This window comes from Eurosta solidaginis, chromosome 5 (genome assembly GCF_040869045.1).
Source record: "Eurosta solidaginis isolate ZX-2024a chromosome 5, ASM4086904v1, whole genome shotgun sequence".
NCBI classification, from domain to species: domain Eukaryota; kingdom Metazoa; phylum Arthropoda; class Insecta; order Diptera; family Tephritidae; genus Eurosta; species Eurosta solidaginis.
The window spans coordinates 27,722,844-27,744,683 of record NC_090323.1 but is presented as its reverse complement, the minus strand read 5'-3'; the positions used below and the strand labels follow the sequence as shown (position 1 = coordinate 27,744,683).

Genomic DNA, 21,840 nt, shown 5'->3' with positions numbered 1-21,840 from the left:
TGAGGAATTATTAATTAGTTTTGATTTAAACACGCTATTGGTTGTGAAGTATAATTGTGAAGTACTACTCCGAAAGTAAACTAAATAAAGGTCAGTTTGCAATACTAAATATTGGAGTGATTTGCTCAAAAGTTTAGCGATTCGAACGTTAGCAGAAGGTGCATAAATATCAGAAATCCTCAGAATTCGTTACAATATCTAAAACAGTAACAAGTGCGCAGAAAAGTATGCATTATTTGCAAGTTACGATTAAAAGGAATAACAGCCTAACTCGAATACTCTTATATGGGACTCAGACGGTTATACCTTATGTCCATGTTGTACTAAATGTTTAGCGTTAGAGAAGGGTGGAATTCGGGAGCAGCTCTGGATCAAGATCAAATCTCCCGAACAACGTGCTATGAGAGGTGGGAGCACTTTCCTCGAATACCCCAGCGGGGTAGCGGGCTTAGAATATACCCGCGGTATTCATTAGAAATTTTAAAACGAATTGTACTTGTACTTTAAATCATACCACAAAGGCGATATAGTTTTAATATATAAATTGCAAAATCCTATGCACTTTAGAGCGGTATCCACATCGCAAGAGATGAAAAATTCCATACAAAAAACGTTCAAGTAAAAAATTCGTTTGTCAAGTAGTATTCACCTCTCAAGAAAACTCAAACTCTTACTGCCACCCTTTTTAAAGTTTTTTTAGAAATAGTACACAGGGGTGCCCTGATTTCGCCAAGAAATATACGTCTCATTAATTCTTTGGTAAGGACCAGAACACAGTCGATTAAATAAAACAATCACTGTATGTATGAGTCTTTTGAATTGAATAGAATTGGCAACTCTATTTAAGCGTAAGTATTCTTTTTCTCTTGTGTAGTGTATTCTCTTTAAAGGGCCAATTAATGGTGACTTATCCAAAACCAGATAAAACAGCTGATCGAACCAACCTTATGGAAATCAATGTAATCGATTTATGGTGCCATACCATAACGCTAAAGCCACAACCATACCATAGCCTACCAATTGGTCTTTGGTTTTTCGCCATATCCATAACCTAAAAATATTTGAGTTGGTGAATTCATTAACTTTTTGAATATTTTATTTATTGTTTGTAATTTTTTGCGTTTTCCTCATTTTTATGAAAATGTCAGTTGGTTATGGATATGGGTATGGTTACGACTATGGCGTTAGAGTTAAAGAAGTTTAACCGGCCCTTTACTTAATTGCATTTTCAATTCGAATATGTAAATTTTAACAAATTGTCTTCTAATGCATTGCTGGAACAGACTTTCGCGTCTTGCAAGGAAATGACGCCGCTTCAAAGAGAACAGAGATATAAAGGATATGTCAAATTACTTGGCCTCTTACTATTTTTCACGCAAGAAATACACACGATATTTTTCTTGAGCGTTTTCTTATGATGTGGATACTGCGCTTCACTAATTTTTATGAAATAAAAGGAAAAGGCAGGAAACATTTTACTAACAAGCAACACAACAAGCTCTACCAAAGCTAACCTCACTTAAATTTAAATTAATGTAAATCTTAACAAAACGTAAACATTACTTCAGTCTAATGCGGAAGCTATGTAGCTTTCATAAATACTATCTAAATCAAATAGAAATTTTTATTTGTTTACAGTTACAATAAAATTAACACAAAATAAATATTAGCATCATAAAATCTAACTATTATTTGCAGCAAAAAAATAAATATTATATTATGCATTTAATAACTTAGCAGCAGTCTAATTGTAAAACAAAATAAATGCAATATAATTACACTTAAATTTATATATGTACATACGAATCTCCTAACGCCAAACCTAACCTAACACACATAGCGAAGCCAAGCTCAAATGCTACAAGTTAACGTCAGAAAATAGGTGCTTTAATTACCTGGCTAACTGTCAGCATAGTCTGGAGACTTACATTACCTTGAGACAGATTGGATATGGCATTAAATCTTAAAAAGATGTGACGCGCTTTTACATGCAGACGTTAGGGTGCGCATTTTTGATATGTATCTTTGTTCAAGGTATGGGGTAATCTTGAATGTAAGCGCAAGGTGTAAGGATAAGCGTAAGCGTAGTCGTTATAAATAGCTTAAATTGAAAATTGTTTCTCTTTGTTGGTGTAGCAAACAATAATAATTGTAATAGTTGAAATTACATTAAACTTAAAAAAATAAAATGAATTAAATATACGAAAAACATAACAAAATAAAATAGAATAAACTAAAATGAAGTAAAATAAAAAATAAAATAAAACAACATAAAACAAAATAAAATAAATTTAAATAAAATAATATGAATTTAAAAAAAAATAAAGAACAAAATAATAAAAAAAAGAAGAAAAAAAAAAAAAGGAATTAAAAAAAAAGAAAATTAAATAAAATGAAATCAAAATTTTAAATAAAATAAAATAAAACAACATAAAATAAATTCAAAAAATAACATGAATTAAAAACAAGATAAAATAAAACAAAAAGAAAAATAAAATAATATAAAATCAAATAAAATAAATTAATATAAATAAAATGGAATAAAAAATTAAAATAAAATTACAAAAATGAAAATAAATTAAATTAAATCGATTTTTAACTGACGAGTTATGTATTTGTTTTCAAAAACTTATAGATTTGTTTTTGGAGTGCTATTTGGTATGGATTTTTTTATAATAAAACAATAAGTTGTCGATATCGGTTAATAAAAAATAAATGTAAGGCGCGGTAACCTCCTAAGAGATCTAAGACCGAGCTTCCCTTCCAATTTGCGTCGTGATCGTCTTGATTTTCCCTACATATTGGCCGGACGGGACCTACATGTTTTATGCCTACTCCGAACGGCATCTGCAAGGCAGATGAGTTTTCACTGAGAGCTTTTTGGCAAAAATATACCCGGAGCGCTTGCCAAACACTGCCGGGGGCCAACCCCGCTTAGAAAAATTTTCTTCTAATTGAAAAACCTTATTTCTAAAATTTTGATGTTGCTTTGCCCGGGGTGTGAACCCAGGGCATGCGGTGTGGTAGGCGGAGCACGCTACCATCACACCACGGTGGCCGCCGATATCGGTTGTTACCGATAATAAGCCGATAAAGCTCTTCTAAAAAGGCCCTAAACGATTTATTTTTGATAAATAAGCCTGGAAATTCTTAGCAAGCACTTAAAAGTCTGTTTTTATGAGGTAGGCTCGAGAGATCTGTATTCCATAGCACAATTATGCTCTCATTGTGTAGGCGAAGGGCAACTTCTCTAAATTTTTGAAGACCCATGATTTACGCATTAAACAAACGAAATGGTTCAGCTTTTTGTATATCTACAGAAGGAATGACTCCACCTTATGTAAGTGTAAGTGTAAACTAACCTACCTAAAGGTTAACGTGAAGGGATGCTATTTTATTCTACGGATTTTTTGAGACAAAATTGCTAAATTAGGCACACTCTAATGCATACAATAATAATAATAAGCATAATGATAAATTGTTCAGAACAATAACATAAAATCATGTGGAACTGATAAACCTGAGGCGGAGATTTAATTTTCTGTATACTACTTTGATTGACTCAAGTTTAAGATGCTTTGCCTAATTAGGCAATTTGCATACGTAATGTGAATGCTTAAGAGATGTCGATTACAATAGAATTTTAGTTCGTAAAATTAAAGCAGAGGAGAATAGAGCACGTGAAAAACGTTTAAGATCTTCAAAAATGATTACGGAAAGCAAACTGAGGTACATTGAGTAGAAAAAAAGACTGAGTACTTAGTACCTGTGAAGTAATGTTTGTAAATTAACTAGAGCCGAAACAAATAATTGCGGGCCTTTTGAGAAGGCCATCGTCGGCTGCTTTTAGATAACAACGGATACCGGCAAATTTATTGTTTTATTATCGCCTTATTATCGATATCGAATTACTATCGTCAAGTTATCGGCTTTTTAATAGATTCTTATTGGCTTATTATCGATAGTGAGTTACTTTCGCCGAGTTAGAGATTTGTTATTGACTTGCTATCATCGAGTCATCGGCTTTTTATAAGATTCTTATTGACGGGTTACAGATGTGTCATGGATTTAATATTTAAGTTTTGTCGGCATCTGTTCTATAACAAGCCGAAGAGTCGTCAGCAGTTTAATAAAAGGCTGACAACAAATCAACACTCCGATAAGAAATCGATAGCTATTTGATAACAAATCGATAACTCGCCGATAAAAAAATTCAATGACAAATCTTTTTGGTAACATAACGATAGCTTTTCACGAATGATCGATAACTTCACGATAGTAAATCGACGTAATTTCGATAGCAAATAGATAACTTTTAGATAACAAATCTATAAGAATTCAGTAACATATCAATAACTTTTCGATTAGAAACCGCTAACTTTTCGATAATAGTCCGATAAATCATCGGCAAACTTTGTTATCGATAGAAAATTTATAACACTTCGATAACTTGTCGACAACAAAGTAATAACAAATCCTTTCTTTCCTTTCATTTTCTTTCCTTTCCAGTCTGTCCTGTAAGGCAATTTTTCTTGATTAGGGAGCCATCTTCTTTGGCATTCGATAATCCTGGAAAATTGGATCGGTCGAAAGACGTATTAAGTCCTAACTAAAGACTTCTGTTTGTCTTTGGACAATATTTGATACGTGATTACAGAGCGTATTTTCAATACACAGAAATTTCTGTAACGATTTGCATATTTTCGGTTTCCCATCTGTGAAAAAAGATCCGGTTCTCTTTAGGTAAATTTGGGAATTTGAACTACTTTGCTTAGCTTGTTTACATCTCTGTACTTCGTTGATAGTTTCGTAGCTGTGATAAGTCATTTCTTCAACCCTTTCCGAAATGTCTCAAAAAATGTTTGATTTTAATCTCCATTTCCCTTTTCATGGGAGAGGATACGTGCGCCATAATATAGGTAATTTTCGGTCGACTTGTTTTAGACTTGGTGTGAGCTGCGGTGCGAAAATGAGGTATTGGTGATATTTAAGAATGGTGCTTTATGGAGACCTTGAGAGCCTCAAAAATCTGCTTTATCTATGCAGCTAAGGAGATATAAACAAATGATGCCCATCATCCGGGGCTTTTTGAGTATTCGGCCAAAACACCTCAAACGGTAAAGCACCAATTAATTAAGTAAGATGCCCATGAATCATCGAATCACGTTACTTTCCACATTGTAAACCAAAAGGCTTGTTTATATATTTAAAACGATTATTTAAATTTTGTACCCCTTTTATCAGCGTGAATGAGGTTAAAAACGTTAAGTATTCATAAATCAAAGTTAATCCTGAGCTGACTTGCTGCTTCCATCGTAAAGTTCATTGTAATTGTTTTACATTTACAACACAGTTAATTCTTTACCTTCCTTACGATTTTATGAGTTGGTTTTTAAATTTATATATTTCTTATTTTTTTACATATTTACTTTTGTTTACTTACTTTTTGTTTAGCCTTTTTATGCATTCTTTTGTGCTACATACGACGTACTTTCGCATTGTGGGCATGAATGCAGTGAATTTCTCAACGTACTGTGGTTACATATTTGCACCATTTTCATATGCTGTACACGTCGTATGAGCAACTGTTTGAATGCATGCATGTGCATTAGAGTATGTCATTTTTAGGAGTTTTTAAAAAATGCAATAAAAAGGAAACATCCATTCACTCGGTGGGCCGTGGTTAGAGATGTTTGAAGACTTGTAATTAGAACGAAGTTCAGTACCAGAAGTCACTGCCACCTTTTGGAAGAAATATCCACTTGGCGTCGCTCGGATCGTGATATTTAGAAAATTCATGCGAAATGTTGCAGTTATGCCATAAAATTTTTGTAAGTGAGCTGGAGTTTTGAAACTTAGAAAACTTACGTCATAATCATCAAATCATATTTTTATTTAAACAAGATCATCTTAAAATCAAGGTCTATTGATCGTACTACTAGACTTATGTATCTTTGAAATGTTGGAAAAGTTAATTTTTTTGAGTTTGCAGTCAAAAAAAAAGATTGTCCGAAAATCCTCTACCATTTTCAAAAGATAACAGCAGAATTTTCTAGCTCGAAAAAGTGTTGTTAAACTCATAAAATTTAAGACTTTTGTGAGCCTAAGACTGACGTCACGCCATAAGCTATGCTAGGCGAGAAGCAAATTTTTATTTTCATATATTTTACAAATCTCAAACGTTTCTAGTACTCCGACATCCTTTACTATTTTCCATAAGAAATAATTTTCATAGCATCATATCTTTATTTTACAGTAACGCTTCTCGCTTTAACTCTGTCGTCAGCCTAAGGATAGCACGCTATTTTTATATTACGGGGTGCCTAGCTTCTACAGTTGCCTTCGCATTAGTCGATTTCCACAATTTACAATTTTTTTTTTATTTAATACGAAAAAAACGATTCGCCTTCAAACGATTTCGTATAACAATGGTATTCTCTATCATTTACGTTCGGCCTTTACGTTTCTTACTTACTGTCAAGCCGGAAGGCGAAAACAAGTGTGAAATGATATGTTGCCATCGTTTAACATAGTGCAAAAGCACTAGCGAATCGTCTCTGAGGCGAAATGATCGCTCCCTTCGTAATAGAGAATGAGGCCCTTACATTTTTTACAATTTATATCTTGTTAACTATTGAAGTTCGCCCTGAAAAAATTACGCCTTCGCTTTTTTATCAAATGAGAAAAACAACTTATAAATCTGCTACACGCGCGTGTGAATATGCACAATACACATGCTCATTAGGGTGTGGCATTTCGATGTAATTTTTTTTTCTTATGCCTACCTAAAAACCATAATACATTAAGCTAGTAAGTTAAGGAGCTTTTCGCTTTCCTTTTTCTGTTTAATTTCAATATTACTCCAAAAAATCGAATAATGTCTTAAAGAGAACGAAAAAGATGACACAACGCCGACACCCATTTGTTTGCAAACCAAATTTTAAAAGTAATGACGGAAAATATTTATTTAATTTAAAATTGTTTACAAAGGCATCGTTTATAGTATTTCATTTAAAAACATTTTAATGTTATATTCATTCCTAAAATGCAGAATAGTGCGGCGAAATACGTTCTTTCCAACCTCCCAATAAAAGTGCTTTATAACTCTGAGATCCGAGTTTTAAACCATTCAAAAGTAGAACTTAGTTTCAACTTGCCAGTTAATAAAGCTCTCACATGCATAGTGTGGACACATTCGATGTAAATAGTCGAACTTAGTTTTACTAAAAATTCGAGGGGCTACTTTTTTCCAATTTCTTTATAGAACGCACGAACACCCCTAATTTTGGTATGGAACAAAATAGATAATGCCTTCAAAAAAAAATTAAAAAAGTCAAGGCGTTCCACGCAAATTAATAACTTTACTACATAAGCCTTAAATTCAATGGGCTAAGTTTTGAAAGACAAGGTACGACGAGATATAGTAATTATAAGTGAGATATATATATGAAATGCACTATGTATAAAGAGAAAATGTAAAACCATGTTTGTGCCCTATTTTTGCACAGAAAAGGATTTATTTCATACAAGTAGTAAATAGTTTTATACAAGAACAAAGTTTCATACAAGTACAAAGTTTCATAAAAGTACAAAGTTTCATGAAATTACAAAGTTTAATACAAGAACAAAGTTCATACAAGTACAAAGTTTCATATAAGTAGTAAAAAGTTACATACAACTACAGTTTCATATAAGTAGTAAAAAGTTACATACAACTACAGTTTCATATAAGTAATAAAAAGTTACATACAACTACAAAATTTTACACAAGTATAAAATTTCATACAAGTACCAAGTTTGATTAGTGCTTTGATGGATCGGGCGCTTCGGGATATTCATACCTGGGCATCTAATGTTGGGTTGAAAGTCAATGCGGAGAAGGCGGCATTGGTCTTGTTTACAAAGAGGCACAAGGTCCCCAATTGGACCATGCCTAAGTTAGGAGGGGTGACCTTACAGGAGAAACCTTGCACAAAATATCGAGGAATCATCCTAGACAGTAAGCTGTCATGGAAGCTCAACATGGAGGAGAGGGTGAAGAAGGACTCAGCGGCACTCTTTGCATGTAAAAGAATGCTGGGGTGTACGTGGGCTTATCGCCCTCTCTTTCTCATTGGGTTTTTACAGTGATTGCAAGCCCTATTCTATACTATGAGGTTCTTGTTAGAGGGGGTATGCAGACTATCGATGCTTAGCATTACGGGAGCCCTGGAAACAACCCCGACGGCTGCACTGTATGCCATTCTGCACATTCCACCTGTAGATCTGGTAGCAAAGAACATAGCATTAACAACTGCAACCAGGATCGGTGCCTCGGGATAGCTTGAGCGCCGACCATATGTCCATAATAGTATAGCGTCATCAATCACAAGACGAACAGACTACCTGTTTCCCTATCTGCGCTTCGAGGGAGATCTTAAGGCCACAATAGAGGTGGACGGTTGGAGCAAGGGTGCGCAAATGGCGGACGAGGCGGTACATGTGTACACAGATGGTTCCAAAGTAGTGGAAGGAGTAGGGTCTTCGGTATACTGTGCTCATCCGGAAATAAGCAGATCCTACAGGCTGCCGGATTACTGTAGCGTTTTCCAAGCGGTAATATTAGCCGTAACCAAAGCAGTAGAAACCCTGGAAGAGAATAGCTTAAGCTGCAACCGTGTTAACTTTTATATTGACAGTCAAGCAGATATTAAGGCAATAATCTCGCATAGCACAGCATCTAAATGCGTGTTAGAGTGTAAGCAGTCTCTGGAGAGAATCGGGACAGGGAGAAGCATACATCTATATTGGGTCCCAGGGCATATGGAAATAGATGGGAATGAAAAAGCGGACGAACTAGCTAAAAAGGGCGCATCCCTTGAAACTTGCTCCGCAGACGTCCCAATTAGACTGGGCGAGATTAAGCGAAGGCGAGAGGTGCACATGATCGACCAAGCGGGAAAGGCGTGGGTTCAAGCGCGGGGCTGTAAAGTGTCGAAGATTATGTGTAGGTCTTACAACCTTAGACTAACAAAATTGCTTCTATCATTAAAAAGAGAGGACTGTAGACTCATGAGCGGTATTCTGACTGGACATTGCCTTCTGGCGTCTTTAAATTACGCTTGGTCAGTGATAGCAGATGTAGGAAGTGCGGGTTGGAGGAGGAAACGACCGAGCACGTTCTGTACTCGTGCCCTGCACTTGCCAGGCTAAGACTCCAGCTATTAGGAGTGATACAGCTGTCAGATCTAGAAGCAGCAAATGGCTTAAGTCCTAGGAAGCTTCTGGTATTTACCAAGAGGGCGGAGTTATTTTATAACATAGGTCCTGGTTTTTGATAGGCTTTTTCAGTTTGGTCGTTAAAACAAACTTCTAGTAACACTACGGACTCAATCAGTCTATGTGAGGTCCTCATGGACCGGCCAGTTCAACCTAACCTAACCAAGTTTGATACAATTAGAAAGTTGAATACATGTACGTAATTTCATACATGATTTAAAAAGAATCGACACACCCTAATGTGCATATGTAGTTGTGCATATTCACGCGCGCGTGTAGCAAGTTTATAATTTGTTTCCCAACTTGGTTGAAAAGCAAACGCGTAATTTTTTCAGGCGAACTTCTATACTTAGCAAGATATCAGACGAAAATAAAATAATAAAAAAAATGTTTAAGTTAAACGGTTTTATTAAAAACAATACTTACAAGAAGTAATAATAATATTAAAAGCTAGAAAATAATTAGGTAGGTCCTAGGTACTAGTCATCACACTCCTCATCAATCTAGGGCGTTGATCAGACAATTAAATAAAGGCGTTGGGCGCGTGAAATTCCAAAAAATGTGAGGCGTAGCATAACCTGATTAAGGTTCTAATTGTCTGATCAACACCCTAGATTGATGAGGAGTGTGATGACTAGTACCTAGGACCTACCTAATTATTTTCTAGCTTTTAATATTATTATTACTTCTTGTAAGTATTGTTTTTAATAAAACCGTTTAACTTAAACATTTTTTTTTAATTATTTTATTTTCAAGTTTTTAGTCTTTATTTAATTGCCGATTATTTCTCATTCTATTTAGTTCATTTAGTGACTAGAGATTACACGGACTCTTTCCTGACAATTTGTTACAATCTAAGTCCAAAATACATAATCCTTCCAAAGACTTTACTCGACTCTGCGCCACGTATGCTTGTCCCTCCTCGAACTCGAAAATATTTTGATATCAATTCTACCGGACTATATATATAATTTGTTCCAAATATGAGCCGAATCGGACATCATAGGTCGCTTTCTATTCATGTATGTATTATGTGTTCCAAAAATATGAATTTTTTGAATATCTCGATCCTTGCGACACCTAGCGGCGATTTTTTTTTATAGGTCGCTTTCTATTCTTGTATGCATTATGTGTTCCAAATGTGAGCCAAATCAGACCACAAATACGATTTTTTTTAATATATCGATCCTTGCGCCACCTAGCGGCAATTTTTTTATAGGTCGCTTTCTATTCTTGTATGTATTATGTGTTACAAATATGAGCCAAATCGGAGCACAAATACGATTTTTTGAATATTTTAATCCATGCGCCGCCTATCGGAATTTTTTTCTTATTATTGCATTGTCATCGGGTTCTGAACTATATTCCAAGTTTCAAGCTTGTAGCTTATCGTGAAGTTACTTAAATTTCAATTACAAAATTCGTGCCAGCCAGCCTGGCAAGTCAAGCAAAATAAAACCGTTTAAAAATGTAAACAAGGTCAACTACAATGTTGTAGCTGTAGCCATAAAACCAGATTTCAACGTAATATCACAAGCGATTTTAATAATTTTACAGATTTTATATCTCCAGTTTCTTTTACGTATTAACCCAAAAACTTTGTGAAATGAGATTTTTTATTAAAACTTTATTTTATCTTTTTAGTTTATACGAATTCCAGGAAATGTTGGACTTACATTTATTTATTTATTATTTATTTAGTTGTGAGAAGATAAAAGAGAGGTTACACACTGAAAGTAGAACTGGAAACCAACGACGTAAAATTCGTATCAGATAAGATTTTTCAAAACAAGTCTTTAGTTTTAGTAATAAAACTCTCTTCACAAATATTATGAACGCAAATCAAAACTATGCAATGAAAATATTGTAGGGCATAAGATAAAATTTGTGGTAAACCGGTAAACGTAGAAAGATTTTACGAAGTACTCAGTCATTTTTGCCAACTGTACTTGAGGTGAGGAATCAATCCTCAACAACAAAATTGGCAGAACGTTTAATGAATTCCAGAACATTATCAAGAAATAAAAAACGTACATCAGCCTGGAGCCGAAAAAGGAACTGGAACTGTGATGTACTCAATGCATCTGAAGGAGAATCACCGACTTTCTGACTCAGGCATTGTCTTCCAGGCGGCGGTCTATGCCATAGAGAGAGCAATTAAACTGCTCCAGGATAGTACGATCAATGTAACGATCTTTGTCGACAGCCAGCCTTAATCCAACTTGATTAGGTCGGATATCGTGAGGAGTCGAGCCTCGCTGGCGTCCATCAGGCTCCTTTTGTTGTTATTGTTGTAGCGATAAGGTTGCTACCCGAAGGCTTTGGGGAGTGTTATCGATGTGATGGCCTTTTGCCTGATACAGATCCGGTACGCTCCGGTACCACAGCACCATTAAGGTGTTAGCTCGACCATCTCGGGAACGATTTATGTGGCCACATTAAACCTTCAGGCCATCCCCTGCCTCCCCACCCCCAAGTTCCATGAGGAGCTTGGGGTCGCCAGAGCCTCGTCTGTTAGTGAAACAGGATTCGCCGCGGATAGGTGAGGTTGACAATTGGGTTTGGAGAAGCTATATATTGCGCTGGCAACCTCAAGGGTTGCGCTACACAGCCCCTTGAATCTGGTATTTTAGTCGCCTCTTACGACAGGCATACCTACCGCGGGTATATTCTGACCCCCCAACCCGCTGGGTTCCATCAGGCCCCTAAATGTATCCCTTTCTTCTGCCCCGGGGCACAGCGCTATGAGGGGAATGAGATGGCAAGAAAAGTTTCCGAAATGGAAATAAGCGAGGCGGGCAACTCCGTATGTCCACCGCTGGGTTACTTTAACGGAAGAGCTTTAGATCAACCGTGATTATTGTAAGGTCTCAAGGTCCTTAGGCCATTTTTGGATAGGAAACAATACTGCAGCAAAAGTACTTACGGATGACATCACAGGTCATTGCCCTATTGTGCAAAGCTCTGCCGATGTCCAGGACTGCAAAACAAGAGGTTGGGAAGGTGGATATTTCACTCGTACTTAAGTTCATCAAAGAAAGAAAGTGATTCGTTGAGAGACACTAGGAGAAAATCTGGTTGAACGAATGTGCTGCCACCCAACACTCACTTACGTCACGCACAATGTACTTCCAACTGGAAGTGTAGGAAATTCCCACGCACGCCCTATTAACCTAATCTTTATGCGCCTCTGACTGCCAAATGCCTCGATTTTCCGTTACAAATCCCGGCTTCAGACCTTTTATACCGGTGCTCCGGCCAACTTCAAAATTTTACATTGCAAAAATTTTAAGCAATTTTCGAAGTTCTTTATCGGCGAAAATTGTTGTAATGGTCTTTCTTCTATTTCTCACAAACTAGTGAAGGTTTCCCCTTCCTCTGCTGTCAAGTACGGAAGTCGGTAAATATACTCTCTTGGCCCGAGAGGCTGATAAATTGATAGACCGATTTCGCATTGACCGCTTACATGGAGAGAAACTATGTATCTACAAATTAGTTTAGTCAAATTTCTGACCCAAATTGACATCAAGTTTTTTCCATTCATATTTGACTCAGCTCAATGACAATGAGAAGTTTATAAGGGTGAAATGTGAGTGGAGGCGTTGGTGTTAGGTCGGATATCGTGAGGAGTCGAGCCTCGCTGGCGTCCATCAGGCTCCTTTTGTTGTTATTGTTGTAGCGATAAGGTTGCTACCCGAAGGCTTTGGGGAGTGTTATCGATGTGATGGCCTTTTGCCTGATACAGATCCGGTACGCTCCGGTACCACAGCACCATTAAGGTGTTAGCTCGACCATCTCGGGAACGATTTATGTGGCCACATTAAACCTTCAGGCCATCCCCTGCCTCCCCACCCCCAAGTTCCATGAGGAGCTTGGGGTCGCCAGAGCCTCGTCTGTTAGTGAAACAGGATTCGCCGCGGATAGGTGAGGTTGACAATTGGGTTTGGAGAAGCTATATATTGCGCTGGCAACCTCAAGGGTTGCGCTACACAGCCCCTTGAATCTGGTATTTTAGTCGCCTCTTACGACAGGCATACCTACCGCGGGTATATTCTGACCCCCCAACCCGCTGGGTTCCATCAGGCCCCTAAATGTATCCCTTTCTTCTGCCCCGGGGCACAGCGCTATGAGGGGAATGAGATGGCAAGAAAAGTTTCCGAAATGGAAATAAGCGAGGCGGGCAACTCCGTATGTCCACCGCTGGGTTACTTTAACGGAAGAGCTTTAGATCAACCGTGATTATTGTAAGGTCTCAAGGTCCTTAGGCCATTTTTGGATAGGAAACAATACTGCAGCAAAAGTACTTACGGATGACATCACAGGTCATTGCCCTATTGTGCAAAGCTCTGCCGATGTCCAGGACTGCAAAACAAGAGGTTGGGAAGGTGGATATTTCACTCGTACTTAAGTTCATCAAAGAAAGAAAGTGATTCGTTGAGAGACACTAGGAGAAAATCTGGTTGAACGAATGTGCTGCCACCCAACACTCACTTACGTCACGCACAATGTACTTCCAACTGGAAGTGTAGGAAATTCCCACGCACGCCCTATTAACCTAATCTTTATGCGCCTCTGACTGCCAAATGCCTCGATTTTCCGTTACAAATCCCGGCTTCAGACCTTTTATACCGGTGCTCCGGCCAACTTCAAAATTTTACATTGCAAAAATTTTAAGCAATTTTCGAAGTTCTTTATCGGCGAAAATTGTTGTAATGGTCTTTCTTCTATTTCTCACAAACTAGTGAAGGTTTCCCCTTCCTCTGCTGTCAAGTACGGAAGTCGGTAAATATACTCTCTTGGCCCGAGAGGCTGATAAATTGATAGACCGATTTCGCATTGACCGCTTACATGGAGAGAAACTATGTATCTACAAATTAGTTTAGTCAAATTTCTGACCCAAATTGACATCAAGTTTTTTCCATTCATATTTGACTCAGCTCAATGACAATGAGAAGTTTATAAGGGTGAAATGTGGTCTCTTAAGTTATTTAACATGTTCATATGAATCAGTGTTTTATCTATACCCAAACCTTTTTCTTTTTCATATCAGATGCTTTGCTAGAAGCCCCTTCACATTCATCAAATGTCTGTCTCTCTCCAAAATCAATGCTACGCCTTGTCGTCGATCATGATGACTTACATAGACGTAAACTGTACAAGACACTCACATCCGATGCAGCAAGAGATGCACACAATTCCGAAGAGGAATACAATGAATTTCTCAATCGCGTACAATTAACGCCAGTGGCTTTCATGAAACTTTGTCCAGCACTATTGGCACAAGTGGATCAGCATGTGTGCGCGCGACCAGCGCCACTAACAAACGGTGATGATCCCAAGCAGACGCTGTGGAATGGTGAGTTGATAACACTTTGAAATGATTTATATACAAGACTAACTTCTTTTTTTGGTTTATTTCTAGCATGGTTGTACGCCAGCATATCCATTTTTATACTCTCCGCATGTGGTCTCATGGGCATTTTGCTAGTGCCACTCATGAAAACAATCGCTTATCAAGAGATTTTGAAATTTCTCGTCGCTGTAGCTGTGGGCACGTTAGCCGGTGATGCTTTAATGCATTTACTACCACATGCGCTGGTGCCCGACCATCATGGGCATGATTCGCACGCAGAAGTCGATGATCATCATGATTCACATGGCGACTCACATGAAGCTGTATGGATTTGCGCATGCGCCTTTTTCACATGCATTTTCATGTACATACTAGAACACATCTTACCGTTATTGAAGGGCGATAGCGCCAATGGGCATAGACATGGACATGGTCATTCACATGGTGGTCACGCGCACACGCACGGACATTCGCACAACCACGCGCATACAGAACATATGAAATCAATGGATAAGAATGTGGCTGCGGCAAATCCCGCAACCACCAATAGTGCACCAACCACAAACGCCGATGCAAAAGAAATCAATATCATGTTGAATGAAATGAAGAAGGATGAGAAAACACCAACGCCTCCACTCACGCCTGTCGCTTTTATGGTCATCATTGGTGATGGACTGCACAATCTAACAGATGGTTTAGCGATTGGCGCTGCGTTTGCTAGTGATCCTGTTACTGGTATGGCTACTGCTTTTGCCGTACTTTGCCACGAATTGCCTCATGAACTGGGCGATTTTGCGCTTTTACTGCAGACGGGTGTGTCTTTGCGTCGTGCAATTTTTTTGAATATTGTCAGCTCAGTGCTGAGTTTTGTGGGCATGGCTATTGGGTTGTTTATAGCTGGTGCGCATGAGAATATGACTCAGTGGATTTATGCAGCTACTGCCGGTTCTTTCCTGTATATTGCATTGGCGGACCTTGTGCCGGCTATGAGCGAGGTGGAGAGCCATGCGGGAGATGCAAAGAGCAAACTGAAAGGCACGCTAATACAAATTACGGGCATGATTATAGGTGGCCTTATAATGTTGGCGATTGCTGTTAATGAACATTCGCTAGCAGAGCTTTTCAAATGAAAAAACAGTTGCTTAGGTGCTTAATTTAGAAAATGTTTTTGTGAAATTATAAAATGTTGTCTCAAGCTTAAACTAATAAGGTGAACATAGGAGTTTACTCCAAATCTGAATTTAGAGTTTTATCATATAGAACTTGTTTATGTGGGAAGCGGAGCTTTCAAGGTGAATTGCCTTTTAAAGGCTGCTTTCTCAGTATCTACGATTTTCGTAAGTGTTAAGTATTATTAACTAAATACATACATACATACATATATTGTAATATATTAGGTAATAGATATTAAAAACGAGGTTTAAGACGAATAACTTATATTAAAAATAAATAAAATCTGAGTTGCCAATTATTTGTAATTTTAACATAAATAAATTTAAAATATTAAATAAAATTAAAAAGCTGACCATTTTTCCCGAGCTCATACATAATTTTGTTGGGGTTTTAAAAAAATCCATTGGGACTAGTGTCGTATGTAAAGGTCTTCTGTCTTGTAATAGGTCATAAGGGTTGTTGTTGTTGTTGTTGTTGTTGTTGTTGTAGCAGTGAGGCTATTAGGGTATTGTGTAGCTGTGACAGCACGCCAGATATCTACATCGCGGCAATATCAACAGTTGTTGTTTTTGTTGTAGCGATAAGCACATTCCGCGAAGGTTTTGGGGAGTGTTATCGATGTTGTAGATGATGGTCATTTTCCGGATATAGATCCAGTACGTTCCGGTAACAAGCACCATCAAGGTACTAGCCTGACCATTGCGGGAGCCATTTAGTATGACCGCATGCCACCTTCTAGGCCATAACGCTTCCCACCTCCTAGTTCCATGAGGAACTTGGGGTCGCCATAGCCTCGGTTGCTAAAGAAACAGGATTCTAGCTCTTGTGTTGATGGAAAAATCAACAACCGAAACAAATAAGCGAGTAAAAAAAAACATTGCCTAACTTTAGGCGCAGGTATAAAATATAGGCTAAACTTATGCATTTATAAATATTTACTAGAAGACCCGGCAGACGTTGTCCTGCCCTAAATTTGGCCTATCTGCATACATTTTACTAAGCTTTTTCCGTCTGACTCTGCCCTCCCCCCCTCTTCACTTTTTCCTAATCCTTTTATTCACTCCTCCCTCCGTCTTTTTCGCTTCATCTATCTCCATCTTCGTCTCATTCTATCTCTTTCTCAATCTCCTTCTCTCTTTTCCCTTCTCTCAATTTCTTCTCATTCTTCTGCATCCCTTATTGCCTGTCCCAGAGGGTGGTATGTATTTGATTCCAATCCCAGTCCCAGTCCCACTCCGAGTCTCAATCCCAGTCCTAGTCCTAATCCCAGTCCCAGTCCGTTTCTGCGTCTGTGCGGCTTCAGACCTGGTAAATCTACCATCGACCAGATTTTCACAATGCGCCAAATCTTGGAAAAAACCCGTGAAAAGAGAATCGACACACATCACCTCTTCGTCGACTTTAAATCCGCCTTCGACAGCACGAAAAGGAGCTGCCTATATGCCGCTATGTCTGAATTTGGTTTCCCCGCAAAACTTATACGGCTGTGCAAAATGACGTTGAGCAACACCATCAGCTCAGTCAGAATTGGGAAGGACCTCTCCGAGCCGTTCGAAACTAAACGAGGTTTCAGACAGGGTGACCCCCTATCGTGCGATTTCTTTAATTTGATGCTGGAGAAAATTATACTAGCTGCAGAACTTAACCGCACTGGAACAATATACTATAAAAGCGTGCAATTACTGGCATATGCTGATGACATTGATATCATCGGCCTAAACACCCGCGCTGTTAGTTCTGCTTACTCCAAGCTGGAAAAAGAAGCGGTAAAGATGGGTTTGATGGTGAACGAGGACAAAACGAAGTACCTGCTGTCATCGAGCAAAGAGTCAGCGCATATGCGCCTTGGCAACCACGCTACTGTTGGCAGCCATAATTTCGAAATAGTAAAAGACTTCGTTTATTTGGGAACCAGCATCAACACTAGCAACAACATCAGCACTGAAATCCAGCGAAGAATCAATCTTGCCAATAAATGCTACTTTGGACTAGGTAGGCAATTGAAAAGTAAAGTCCTCTCGGCGAACGAAAATCATACTCTACAAGTCACTTATCGTACCCGTCCTGCTATATGGGGCAGAAGCATGGACCATGACAACAGCAGATGAAGCGGCTTTGGGAGTGTTCGAGAGAAAAGTTCTTCGAAAGATTTATGGACCTCTACGCGTTGGCGATGGCGAGTACCGAAGAAGATTTAATGATGAGCTGTACGAGCTATACGCAGACATCAACATAGTCCAGCGAATTAAAACGCAGCGGCTGCGCTGGCTAGGCCATGTTATGCGAATGAAAGATGATGCTCCGGCCAAGAAAGTGTTTCTATCGGAACCCGGCTATGGAAGCAGAGGTAGAGGGCGCCCCCACTCCGTTGGAAGGACCAGGTGGAAAATGATTTAAACTCCCTTGGGGTGACCAATTGGCGCCGGTTAGCGGAGCGAAGGAGCGACTGGCGCGCCTTGTTGGACGGCCATAACCGTTTAGACGGTTAAGCGCCAATTAAGTAAGTAAGTAAGTCCGTCTCTGGATAATATATTACTCTGTACTAAAGCACACATCAACAGCTTTTTTTTTTTTTTTTTTGCGGGGAGGCTGAAAAATGCCTAATGCACCATAATTGCTGCCGGCGCAGCAACCGTGTGTCCGTAGATTAAAAAACAGCCCCGTTCTGGAACCATCGCCCACCCCGGCACCACATTCGCATTACTTCAGTGTGGCGTTCCATATTTCTCATTTTTTAAGAGCCTACTGCATTTCTCTGCGCTCCCTCTCAGCATCCATCAGGCGTGTCATTACTATAAATGCCATTTTGCTCACTGCAGTCCAGCACTCTTTCCTGTTGCACATATGTGAAACTAAATTTCTCGTGGTAGGTTCCTCCCCCAAGGTGAGTCTTTCTTCGTGGAAACGGGGGCAGTAGAACATGACGTGTTCTGCGTTTTCTAACTCTGTGGTACACATTGGGCAATGAGGATCTTCCTCTATCCTACGCTTCCATAAATACTCTTTGAAACCGCCATGTCCACTGATTATCTGCGTGAGATGGTAGTTCAGTTCGCCGTGCTTCCGCTCATTCCATTGAGCTACGTTCCAAACTAGTGTGAAAGTCCAACGCCCTTTACTCGAGGCCTCCCACCGTTCTTGCCACTTAGCTATTGTTTGTGTCCTTGCTCTTTTCTTGTCTTCTTCAGATGGGCGCTCGATATTAGTGTTATACAGATCGCCCATTTCGCTTGCCAGTAAGTCCAGTGGGATTTTCCGGGTTAGAACCAGGATCGCGTCGTCGGACACCGTCCGATAAGCACTTGCTATTCTTAAAGAAGCAAGTCGGTACGCTGCTAATATATATTTTTGATGGGTCTGTTTAGATCCATACCACACTGGTGCTGCGTATAGTATTACTAAGCTGGTTACTGTGGACAATAGCTGACGTATAGCTTCCCTCGGACCACCAATGTTAGGCATTATTCGCATAAGTGATCCATTAACTTTGGTAATTTTCTCCCCCACCGCTCTGAAGTGCTCTTTGAAAGTTAACTTAGAGTCAATGTGCACTCCTAAGTATTTTAAGGAATCCTTTGAGGTGATTTGATGATCCCCGACAGTTAAGACTAACTCGTTCGCCGACCGTTTGGAGCTTACTAATACCACTTCCGTCTTTTGGCTAGCCAACTCCAGTCCTGTATTGGTCAGCCATTCCTTTATTCTTGCTACGGCGTCATTACATAATGCTTGAAGCAGGTCCAGTTTCTTGGCCACTACTACCACTGCAATATAATCAGCATATCCCACAATTTGCGTGTTTTCTGGTAGATCAATCTTTAGCACCCCGTCATACATTACATTCCAAAGCGTTGGACCGAGAACAGATCCCTGTGGGACGCCTCCTGTGATTTTGTACTCTTTTGCTCCTTGATCCGTGTCAAAAAGAAGTACTCTGTCTTTAAGATAGCTACCTATAATTCTGCGTAAGTAAGCTGGATTGCCGAAGCTTTGCAGCGCTGCCATTATCTGCATCCAGTTCGCAGTGTTAAGAGCATTCTTAATGTCCAACATCCACATCCAACTCCAGAGATAGTTTCTCTAGCTATATTGACGACTGTTTGTATTGCATCTACGGTGGATCTTGATTTGCGAAATCCATATTGACTATTCGATAAGCCACCTGGTCTTTCTAGAGTCAGCTGTAGGCGCTCACTAATTATACGCACGAAAATCTTCCCTAGGGAATCCAGCATACAAAGTGACCTATATGAGGATGGTTGGTCCGGCTGTTTACCACGTTTCAGCAATAGGACAAGTCTTTGTCGTTTCCACGGGCGAGGGAATACGCCTTCTTGCATACAGGCATTAAAAAGATCAGTAAATAATGTAGCCCTATTTGTAGTCGCGGCTTTAAGGGCTATGTTTGGTACTTCGTCGGGTCCTGGGGATTTGTTATCAGCAACTCTTTTTGCAGCGTCCAGCACCTCTTGCTCTGTAATTTTCGGAATTTCCGTACTTTCTAGATCCTCGCTTGGATAAGTCCAGCGATCTTGCGCCGGGAAAAGTGTTTCAACAATAATATTCATCAGTATCGGGCACGTAGGTTGCTGTGATATCGGTCCTTTAACTTTGGCCATCACAGTTCTGTAGGCTGATTCCCAAGGATCTAGGTCGACATTATCAGTTCCCTAAAGCATAACTTCTTGCTCTTTTTTATGGCATTTTTAAGTGCCTTTCTTTGTGCGACATAGGTGCTGTGTAGCTCTGCATATCGTGGTGATGAGCGTGCCCTCTGCGCTATTCTTCGTGCTTTGTGGCATTTTCTACGCTCTTCCGCAATTTCGTCATTCCACCAATATACCGGAGTGCGCTGTGCTTTTCCGCGACTTCTGGGCATGGTAGCATCACATGCCATACATAGCAACTTAGTGATTTGAACCGACTGGTCTTCCGCATGCGATTCTCGTACTATGGCGTCCTTCCAGATAATGTCAAATATTTGTGGGTCGAAAAGGTGCTGTTTCCATTTCCTACTATGTCGATGTCTTGCTGCTACCGTTCGTGGAGTTTCGAGCAGCTCTACGCTAATAGCTTTATGGTCGCTGTGTGTGTAGACGTTGCTTATGGACCATTTTGCTCGTCTTGCTATTTCGCTGCTAGCGAAGGTGAGATCTATAATGGATCGTCCGGTACCTGTATCGAAGGTATATATCCCTGGTTCATTTAGGAGTTCTAGCCTCAAAGAAGTAAGGCTTTCGAGGAGAACTCTCCCTCTTTCGTTGGTTCGTCTACTTCCCCACACAGATGGCCATGCATTGAAGTCTCCACACACTAAAAGCGGGTGTTTACCTCGTGCTTCAATGGTGATCCCGTATATCATGTCTTCGAACTCGGCGATGGTCATGCTCGGAGGGGCATAGCAACTGAAGACGTATATACCATTGATTTTTGCCCACGTGAATCCTGCTACCGTTGGCGTCATAATTTCCTGTGGGAGAAATTTCCCTGGTGCCCAAATTGAGGCTTTCCCTGCTGAATCTGAGAGCCAACCCTGCTCCTGGCGATTTTTGTATTGTTCAGAGAGTACCACTATGTCATATCCTCCTTCATAGACTGTTTGGGATAATAGCTCTTTGGCTGCCTCGCAATGGTTTAAATTGAGCTGCAATACCCTCATGAGACAGTCATTTTGCTGCCCTCTCGTTGTGGGCATTTAAAACTGCCTGCTGAATGTTGTCCCCCACATAGCGCGCATTTCGGTGCATTTTCGCAACTTGCAGCCTTATGACCTTCCTGGCAGCATTTCCTGATAGGTTAGACCTATCTACAATCTCCTTACATTTCTGAGCTATATGCCCGTAGCCCCATCACCTATAACAGCGTTTTTCTTGCTTGAGCTCTCTACAGCTTTCATTTGATATCCATATTGTATAAACACTGTCTAGGCATTCACTGGCCCACGTTTTGGCCTATATCTCGAGACCCTAGTTGTTGTTGTTGTAGCAATGTTTCGCCCCACCTAATAGCTGCGACCGATCACAAATTGTCATCAATATCCTCTAACGGGAGTCCAA

At 39.5% G+C, this 21,840-nt stretch overlaps 1 protein-coding gene across 3 annotated transcripts in view; it reads left to right on the top strand.

Moving 5' to 3' along the window:
• Zip71B (Zinc/iron regulated transporter-related protein 71B) overlaps nucleotides 1–16,140 on the top strand; it is a 96,236-nt gene extending 80,096 nt beyond the window's left edge. For all 3 annotated transcript variants that reach the window (XM_067787010.1, XM_067787009.1, XM_067787011.1), the window contains exons 3-4: nucleotides 14,309–14,614; nucleotides 14,681–16,140. In XM_067787010.1, the coding sequence (XP_067643111.1) occupies nucleotides 14,309–14,614; nucleotides 14,681–15,741 (1,367 nt within the window). In that variant the 3' untranslated portion in view covers nucleotides 15,742–16,140. The remainder of the gene's footprint in view (nucleotides 1–14,308; nucleotides 14,615–14,680) is intronic.
• The last annotated feature ends 5,700 nt before the right edge of the window (nucleotides 16,141–21,840 follow it).